The 10,685-nt window shown below is 39.6% G+C and overlaps 1 protein-coding gene across 1 annotated transcript in view; it reads right to left on the bottom strand.

The window, feature by feature from the left end:
• Positions 1-1,664: 1,664 nt before the first annotated feature.
• LOC136881312 (aminoacylase-1) overlaps positions 1,665-10,685 on the bottom strand; it is a 31,117-nt gene continuing 22,096 nt past the window's right edge. Inside the window, exons 7-8 of the mRNA XM_067154121.2 lie at positions 8,520-8,580; positions 1,665-3,850 (exon numbers count right to left, since the gene is read on the bottom strand). Coding sequence (XP_067010222.2) covers positions 3,701-3,850; positions 8,520-8,580 — 211 coding nt within the window. The 3' untranslated portion in view covers positions 1,665-3,700. The remainder of the gene's footprint in view (positions 3,851-8,519; positions 8,581-10,685) is intronic.

The raw sequence follows: 10,685 nt of genomic DNA, 5'->3' as shown, positions 1-10,685 counted from the left end.
ATATCCCAAGGCCAAGAGTTTGTTTGTTCGTGAGCTCATACAGGGTGTGGACACGTCGTATTCACGGCGAGCTGCACTGGTGCTCTGAGTAAAGTGACGTGAATGGTGGCCGAGCATGAAACACGTTAGGTGCAGCATGTGCATACTCGGGAATCGATTCTGTACCTGCACTGTATCTGCCAGAGTGCGCTAATACGCACAAACGTGTCTATTTGTTACACCGACGTGAACTCACCTTCTGACGTGGACTTCAGCATCCTGTTCAACCTCACAGTCCGTTTGAAATTAAACCTGCTGCTGTCCAGTCTGAGCCTTTCATCACACAATAGTTTGTGGTCCACTCATCTGGGTATTCCTGAGACCGTAAAAAATCTCCTTCCACCACCAGGTCTTTTGGTACATCTGCTTCTCAAAAAGTCGCCTTTCGTCTTCCTGTTCCTCTGTTGGGTTCTTCTTGTCTTTCATATCATTTCATTAATTGAACATACCAGCGAAACTGCTTCTCTTCTATTTCTTGTTGATAGGGCTGACCTTAAACGTTCCTTGCAGATGTTAATTTCAGGGCCGACCCATCAAAGAAATACCAGCATACGCATCTCCATCACGCGCAGTTGGTAATTATGCTTCTTTCTTCCTCGTCCAACATTTACAGCCAGACTGATGATACATTTCCAAGCCTTTCGCCGGAATTTGCCTGTCGTACTTGACTCCACAAAGCGCACGCCATTTAATGCAGCGGACGCCGATGCTTTGACGTCACCATCTGACGTGGCACCAGTAGCGAGGATGAATCCTAGATGCTTGAATTTCCTGTATATCGTCAGTTGTTTGTCATACAAGATAACATTATACTGTGGTTCAACTTACTCGCACGCTATACACCAAAAGTTGTTTTGGAAGGTTACAGCGTTTGTTGCAGGTAGGTAATGAGAAAGCGTACATTGTGAGGGGCTGGGAAAAACAAGCTACGAATGTGCGGCTCATAACTTGAATTTAAAACTTGAGTAACTTGTGTTATGTGCATTAGGCATGATGCACGAGTGTTTAGACGCCACATTTGTTCACAGTGTTCTACACTCCCCGAGTTCTTGGAATATACAGCACTTATTGTTCATCCACTCATGTGTGTTTTACATGATGTACACCCTGCCGGACAGAAGAGACGTTCTGTCGCCTGGCCATCACGTTCGCCTGATCTCACTCCTTATTTCGTCTTATCCAGTCATGAGGAGAGTCTTGCCTAGAAAACACCTGTAGGTACTGAAAATGAAATCCTGGGAAAAATCATCACTACCTGTGAAATGACTCCAGAGTTCTTCGATCGGATAAGCCAAAAATTGGTGCCTTCATCGAATCTGGGTGACATCATTTCAGACACCTGTTTGTGTATGTATTGAAGATAAAAGAAATGTATTTCATCCGCACACAAAGACTTCTGAAAGTTTTTATCCGACGTTCATAGATACCCGAAAACAAATTCTACGTTTCCTCTTCTCTAGTGTCCCGGCCAGTGTGTAGAATAATCGGAGAGAAATATCGTTCAGTGGTACGTCGACTCTGAAATGGGGAACACAGGAGAGGAAGACGGTTGCTAATCTTCTGAAAAAAGTGGCGCCAGAAGACGAATAAGAAAAAGGACAATGTATATCCATATATAACCAGATAAACGCTTTATTTCGACTTTTACACGGAAAATCGCATAAATACAAAAAAAAGCAAATGTGAATTGTTTCTTTAAGGATGATACTACCCTGAGTCATTTCAGAATGCGAGAATCCGTGAAACCTACATGATAAAATATTGTGTGGCTCCCTGCTACCAGAGAGAAAAATAAAGTCTTAAAAGCTAAAATAGAAATATTTCATTCACAAATGAGGGCTATTCACAATTTCTTTAGAAGGCAACTAAAACAATCATTTATTAGCATAGAAGATAGAAAATGTGCTATTTTCTTAAAGTTGGACCAGAAAATGGCTGGTGGCTTACAAGCATCCAGCTGATTCAAATAATTATATGTAAAAATGTACACAATCACTAGACATAAGAGCTACAGTATCTTGTGCGTTGAGTGCGCCGAGTAGCTGTGTGCAGTAAGTTAATATTAATATTTTGAATTAAGATTCGTATTAAGATTTATCACATGATCTAATAACACAGTAGTAACCAGTGATAATTTCATTACCTTCATTTGTTATGTTGTACATTTACTAAAAAAAAGTGATAATAAACATAATTTTAAAAGACAGTTCCTGTTAAAATATATGATAGGGGAAAAGTCTTTTCGTATAGACATTTACAATCCCTGGAAGGTATGCATAACCACATAACACCGTAAACGGACAAGTTGCCGGCTTAACTCCTAGCCATTCCAGTGCAAAGACACTCTTGTGTTATCGTGCTGTAGAGCGGGTTGTGCCCCCTCCAGGCTGGATATTCCTCATGTATGGATTACAATGTCAACAGCCTTATGTTCGCACCAGACAAATACCAAGAGTTAAGTTCCCTTGTGGAAACCAAAATTCATTGAGAATATTATTGAACATAAACTTGAAAATGTTCACTATGTCCCTGAAACAAAAGTGTGGTTAGTCAGAACAGTGATGAAGTCCGATGCAACGCTGTGCTCCATTGCCGCCTTCAAAGGTGATTAGGGAATATTCCATATGAAAATAGTTTTCAAAAGGTCATTTAAAAAAATGCATATGTTGCTCTATTGAATCAGCTGCTGTTTTCAAATATCTATATTAGTTTCCATCTTGTGGATTTTTAAAGTGATATTGTAAAGTGGACGTGGCACTTAAATACCGTACCTGTGCTTTCCTTTACCCTTATTTCCCAACATTTACAAAATTATCAGTTCCTTTAACATGACTTTGTTTATATTATCCATTACTCTAAACTTTCAAAATCACTAGTAAGTTATAAAAATCGGTCAAAAAGCTAATGTATTGTATTATCAAATTCAAATAAAATATATTTTAACTATTACGGAGAAAAATAATTGTGTTTGATCAGATTATTGAACGCGCTTTGGGGATGTTGAAAGAAATAATTGAGTTTTACATCCTGCGTGGTTTCCGAAATTATCTACCACAAATAAACTTCCCGCGGGAAATGCAATATTAAAGAAAGAAATTATTAAGATATAACTTTGAAAATTATCCGAACAATTTAATAACTGGCATTCTAAGCAACCAATTGCTGTGTGCACATGTCGTGCAGATTACTGATAAAGTTCAACAGATATTAATTAATTTGTCTAGCAATATTGAAAATGGTTGCTGCCCCCTTAATCTTGTTATACTGTCAGGTCAGCGAAGCTTGATTCTGACATCCGGCAAAGTGTTACCATTTAGAAACAAAACAATATTTACGACGCCTTCACCAGTCTATACAGCTCACGCAGTCTTCTGACTGCTTCGTTCACATGGTCAGCTGATACGTAATTGTCTGTTCATATGGTCTAACATGTTTAAATGTTACTCAAATGATCACATTATCTTACGGAGAAACTGTAGTTCGTTAAGAACCGGACTGCTGTTGCAGTTTCTCCTGCAGACATTTTTAGACCCACGTTCCACAACTTACCTGATAGCTACTTCACCCTACACCTGCTTTTCTTACCCTATATAATTAATGGTCCGACATGAGGACGAATATTATATTGAATATTTAAGATTCAACTACTAGAACTACATCTTCATTCTGGAACATTTCCCAAGGCCTCGATGATCTGGCAATAGATGTCTATTCCCCGGAGGAAGATCTTGTCGTTGATGAACTCGTTGTTGCTATGAAGAGTCTGTGGAGTGTTGTTGAGAGGTGAGAAGCCCAGCGCTGGGATCCCCATCTGAAACAGTAACGTGCCTTAGACTCACATGGAACAGGAGGCTAAACTCTGCTCTACAAGTCTTTGGTCTTTCTACACTAGTGATAATTTTACAGTCTGATCCTTACAAACTCACTGATTTGACCCATATGAGACATTCCGCGCCAAATCGGACAAAAACTGCAAAAAATTTGGCTCCTTTCAGGAATTATGAAAATGATTAAAAATATACAGAAAAGCATCAAATTCAAGGTTAAATAAAAATCCTAACTATAAAAGTTCTAAACAAGGTCGTAAAATTACCACTTTTTTTCGAGGCCATATTTCAGTTGACTCTACAGAAACAAAACTCAATGAGATATCATTTTCACCCATATAAAATATACTTTTAAGGATATGTAAATAATATGGGCTATTATTCTCTATTATTCAGATGGCGACTCAAGTATTTTTATTCCAAAACGGAAAAGAATACATGAATACATTTAGCTACGTCAGTTGAATAGATCTGTGTTGTCAAAATATGACGCCGTGAATGCTATATGGGTAAAAAGTTGGTATAGAATGTCTACAGTGAGATTGTAGTGGGTAGCGCGAGTTCAGATGAAGAGCACTGGTTTCGAAAACGGATTCTTTTACAATTATTGAATAATACACTTTTACAAATGCAGTACGTCTCTTGCTTGAAGGGGAAATAGTAGTGATTTACAAAATACTTTTTATTAAGAGTATTTTAAAGTATTTCTCCAGAACAAGTTAATAAATAATTACATTCTTAGGAAATGCAGAAATGAATGTTTCCAATCTGTAAGACATCATTTCAATACTAAAGTACTCTTTTTGGCTGTCTCATTTAACATTCCCACATGCCTCTAGAATTTGAAACCCTTCTCTGGAGATCACTTGACGGGCTACAGTTATATGAAATACAGGCTACATTCTACCTTAAACGGCGTAACTCCCTTCAATTTCACATTGACACAATGCAGTTATTGGCTGAGTTGTTACGCTCTGCTGTGACCACCTTGACTTCACTGGGCAGGTATCCTCGAAGTCTGGGATCCTGGAGGAAGTTATTTGAATATTTCCTTAAGACTGAAGACGTTATGCAGCCTAGCGGGAAGATGATACATCTTTAAAAACATATCTTTACTTTCCCAACAATTCTCAAGTTGGACGTCTTTGGTGTAGTAGCTGCGGTAGTAAATAATAATGTATTGCTCTGCATAGCCCTGGTCAAGACCGACTCCAATCTTCAGACCGTAATATAAAAAATCATGGCGGCCCAAGTAGCCGGATTGCTGGTATTTGCCAACAGGAAAATATCACGTGCATATTATATAAACGGCGGTAAATTAACATGATAAATGTAACATCATAGGGAAAATCACTTTTACACGTATGAAATCGCTTCGACAACAAGAATAACGTATATTCTACTAGAAAAGAGACCAACAAGATGATTATTTAGAAATTTCAAATCGTCAAATAGCGCTTTTTCTTAGATTTCACTTCACTTGATAGATGAAAATACACGATAAAACTGTTAAAATGATACTTCTAACATAATTTTGAAATGTTTCAAAATAAATTAAGGTACGAAATTCCTCGATTTATTCGCTCTCATGAGAACTGTGAAGCAAAATTTGTTGCCTTGGTTTTGGAGTGGTGAACAATTTCTTAAATTTAGCACCCAACGAATAGGAAGTACAACCAAAATAATAATGTTAATGGCTTTTCGTCCCACTAACTACATGTATCTGCAGACTTGAGCTGTGTAGATGACATTGAAATCCTGACCGTTGAAATTTAAAAATATCACATCTCTCTATAAGCCACCAAATAAAGAATATACATTTACAGAAACTTAAAATTTCCATTCTCAACCAACAAAGCTAGTCATCGATGATTTAAATTGTCATAGTACGTATTGGGGATACAAAGAGACTGACACAACATTTAGAAGAACGGTCCGAATGCATGGGTCTCAAACTAATACATGACAAAAAGTTACCCCATTCCTTTTACAGTGGTCGATGGAGGCGAGGTTACAACCCAGACAACATTTTTGTCACAGAACACATTGCTCAGCAAACCAAGAAACAAATTGCAGATCCATTTCCAAGAACACAGCATCGAGCTCTTATATGTACCGTACAGGCAGTTGTTAAACCAGAGAAAGTTATGTTTAAAAGACAGTTCAACTTCAAAAAAGCTCAGTGGAATACTTTCTCTCAAACTCTGGATGATGAAGTAGCAAAAATCAAGTCTGATCCAGTAAATTACCTAGATTTTGTGGAATTCGTAAAATGCATATCACGTAAACACATCCCTAGAGGTTGTAGAACAATCTACATACCTGGAGTTGATAAGGACTCAAAATCCCTCCTTAATAAATATGAACAGCTATTTGAAGTTTGAAATTGATACAATACAAACAGGAGAGCACCTCCTCGAAGCTATATCAACATCAAGAAAATAAAAATGGTGTAACCTTCTCGAATATTTGGATATGAAACGCTCAAGTCGACAAGCCTGGAAATTACTTAAGAATCTTAACGGTGATCCTAGTCTCGCCCTTTGAGTTAAGTAAAGTTATTCCTGATCAAATAACCCATCAACTATTGCTGAATGGCAAAACCACGAGAAGATCCAGAGAAATAAAAATCCAACGGTATGAAGAGGAGAATGACCAGCTTGGCACACCATTCACGGAAGAAGAACTGAGAACTGCCATCAAGTGTACGAAAAATAACAAAGCTGCCGGCTTAGATGACATAAGATCAGAGCAAATAAAACATTTTGGCCCCATAACTATCAACTGGGTTTTGAAACTGATGAACGCGTGTGTGACTAGAATGTTGATTCCAAAGATCTGGCCCAAAGCAAAACTTGTGGCCTTGCTTAAACCAGGAAAAAGAGCCAAATTACCCCAAAAACTTCTGGAGAGGATGGTATTGAATCGTATTTCTGATTCTATCGACAGAAAGATTATAAAGGAACAATCAGGTTTCAGACCGGGGAATTCATGTTCTGGTCAGATTCTTAATCTAATCCAGCATATAAATAACAGGAGTTGCTTTTATTGATTTCACGGCTTCTTATGATACAGTGAATCATAAGAGAATGACAAGGAAGCTGTATTCAACAACCAGGGACTACCGACTGTGAGTGCCTGCTCCAGAACAGACGGTTTTTTGTCACTCTGAAGGACAAGGAAAGCCGATGGAGGTGTCAAAAGAGTGGCCTTCTCCAAGGAAGTGTGTTGGCTCCAATATTATATAACATCTATACCAACGATCATCCACTTAACACCGGAACTAAGGCTTTCATCTATGCAGATGACACAGCTCTTGCTGCGCAAGGAGTGACATTTGAAGAAGTAGAATTAAAACTGACATCTGCTCTTAAAGAACTAGCTGTCTACTATGATGAGAACCACCTGAAACCCAATCCGGAGAAAACTCAGGTATGTGCATTCCATCTGCGCACCAAGGAAGCAAGAAAGGAATTGAATGTAACCTGGAAAGGACACAAATTAAACCATTGTGATCAACCCAAATATCTAGGGGTAAAGTTGGACCGTGCCCTAACTTATAAACAGCACTGTATAGATACCAAACAGAAGGTATGCAGCAGGAATAATCCCATTCGCAAACTCACACACACAACATGGGGAGCACAGCCTAATGTCCTCCGTACATCTTCCCTTCCCCTGTGTTTCTTTGCTGCAGAGTATGCTGCTCCAGTCTGGAGGAATTCCCCTCATACAAATCAACTCAATGTTGCCCTCCATGAGACAGGTCGGATTGTTACAGGCTGATTACGACCAACTTCTGTTAATAAGACCTTTCCACTTATGGGAGTAGCACCTCCAGATGTTAGGAGACAAGTTGCAGCAGAGATTGAGAAGAAGAAGCAAGAAACAGATCCAAGACATCCAATGTTTGGACTTCACACCCACCCATCAAGATTTAAATCGAGGAAGAGCTTCCTACAAACAACAACGTCAATCCCATCATCAGCCTAATCTCGGCGAAAGGAACTCTGGAGAAGGAAGTCGCCTGTAGGATTATGGGACATGAAAGAGAAGCCAGCTGCAGGACATCATCTTCAATACGGATATTGGAAGACACTTAACAGATTAAGATCTGGAGTGACACGTTGTAAAACCAACCTGAAAAAGGTGAGGGTACAGTGATCAAGATTTGTGTGAGTGTGGTGAAAAGCAAGATCATGGACACCTTCTCATCTGTAGAAATCTGCCTAAACCATGTAGTATGAAGGATTTGGTGGAAGCCAATGAATGTGCCATCTCGACAGTTGAATACTGGAAAAACAAATTGTAAATAGAGTAGTTGTAAATATATTGTAGTGATTTCGGACACGGATAAATAAAATAAACGTCTCAAATCTTAATCAAATATTCTAATAACTTCTTCCAGGATCTAAAGACGTGCCTAGTTAAGCCTAGGTGAACACCTCAGCCAATAGCTCCATTTAAGGGAGTTACACATTTACAGCAACAGGCACACCGAAGTAGTCTGTACTGATACTAACTCATCTTCCACAATAACTCGCCTCAGGTTCATCTGGTGTTTTTCATATGGAACATTCAGTTCTCTTTTGCTAACAAAAGTTAAAAATCATGATTATTGACGTAATGCTGTACAGTTATTAGTGTGCTTACCCTTCTGATAAATCTGGCATCAGCCGCAGCAGGAGAGACGACCGGCTTAATATTCAGTTTCCTAGAAATAAAGAACACGCTATTAGAAAACCGCACTTATGTGCCTTTATTTTGAGATATATGTATCTGTTCACGTAATAGTATATTTAATATCAGTTATAATAGTGTAGTTGTGCGTAACCGCAAGCTTCTAATCGGGAAACGGTGGGTGATACATTACTGTCTGCGGCCCCTGCAATACTCGGTAACTTGTTTGACTTTACGTTATTGCGGGTGTCCCTTCATGCATCACAACGAAAGCGCCTACAGCGGACGTTGTAGACTACCTATTCTACTGAGGAGTACGTAACTCGGTACGTACAGTTCAGTTTCTAAGAGCTGGAATCAACTGGCGGGCTTCTCAATATTCATTGTTCAAGTTCCCATTAGTTCCATTCCAAATATTTCACGTAGATCAGAAGCAACTGATGGAGACATGATTCTGTTGATCTCGACGGTAAGAGAAAGGTTTCGATAACACGGAAAATATTAATGTATTCGTTTTCCTCATTTAAAAACGTATACACATTTCCGTGGCGGTTATTTCTGAATTTTTTTTAAAATCCAAATTCATTCACGGAGGAATACCGCAGTATTATGTTGTTTCTAAAGAGGGTACAGGCCCTACGTCGTCATGTGATCGTCACTAGGGTCGAACACACGCTTGATGTTCCAACAATGTTACACAATTTTAAAGTCGTATCTCGAAGTGGAGAATATGCGTAAAGTGTAAGGAGGATGTGACACGACCACTAACACGTCTGCCAATCGCAGGTCTGAAGCCGACGGCACGCCCGAGGAACAAGTTAGCAGACGTCACTCAGCAGCAAGTCCAATGTCCTCCTGTAAGATGTCTCTGCAGTTTCTCAACTACTGCACTCGTGGTACTGGAGTTAGCCGATCGAGTGCACGACGAATTCAGAAGACAGGGAAAGGGAGAAGATTCATACCATGAATGAAGGCGATCCTTAACGACAAATACAGTACTGGGAAGACATGCCACATGGGGGTGGAGCAGTTGGGTGGTCTGAAGAAAAAGTACAATCAAACTTTCATAAATGTGATTATTGGTCTCTAGAAAACAAGGTCATTTATGTGGACGAAGCAGCCAGTTTACCGGAGGCTAATGTCTGCTGCGAACTGTCTTCCAGGGAATGAATGGACCAATTGGTCTGACATGCTACCTGTCCGAGTGTTTCATGAGGATGAGCCATTTAACTTACAGCACGATGGGGAACTGCTACACTCCCACGGTGACATGATAGCATGTGATACTAGGACGTTATAGAGGATGAAGTGGTGAATTTGAATTGCCGCCATGTGACCCTAAGTTAACACCCCTTGCGTTCTACGCGTGGGAAACCTTGAACGATGCAGTGTACCATAAAATCCAAGATACGGGAACAACTTAAGGACTTTAACCAACGTTGATCATGCAGTGGCTCACCGTAAGCAGAAGTGTGTCTGTATGCTGAGATGAAGATGTGGGCTACCACTAGACTTAGGTTACCCCTTTTCGATTGTTCGTTTAGTGAACGTCAAGCCTTATAAGCGTTTTGAGCCATGCTATGTTGTCAAGGCCGCTTCGTAAGCTACTTCCCTGGCCTCTGCTACTGTCAATACTCAACACCTGATCTGTAAAAATGGCAGCCTAGAGTTTAGAAAATTAAAGTCCGCCTTTGTTTAAATGGATATAACACTTGCCTTTGGTCCAATGGCCCCGGTTCACTTCTCAGAATTAAATCCTTCGTACTGTTAATTCCCCTGGCTTGAGGACTGGGTGTTAATGACATCTTCGCCAGTCATTTCATCCTCATTAGGTTACCATCAAACCTATACAGATGCCATGCACTATTATTATTATAATTAAAAACAAATGTTGATTTTTACAGCGGCTGTACCCATCGTTCACTGGTTTATTAACTTCCACTGGAGATCAGTGGTGGTGTCCAACCCATGATCACGAGTTCAATTCCAACCAACGAAAGCGAATACTAAACTTGAAAGATTGCAGTTTATTTCAGCACATCTACCTCAGCCATGCAGTGGCTTCCTAGAAGGATGTAGAAGTAAACGGGAGTGAAATACCAGCGCTCCGTTATCTATATAATTCAGTTAGAATGAGGT

Source organism: Anabrus simplex, chromosome 9 (genome assembly GCF_040414725.1).
Source record: "Anabrus simplex isolate iqAnaSimp1 chromosome 9, ASM4041472v1, whole genome shotgun sequence".
Classification (NCBI taxonomy): domain Eukaryota; kingdom Metazoa; phylum Arthropoda; class Insecta; order Orthoptera; family Tettigoniidae; genus Anabrus; species Anabrus simplex.
The sequence above is the reverse complement of the archived record's forward strand: the minus strand, read 5'-3'. Positions and strand labels throughout refer to the sequence as shown.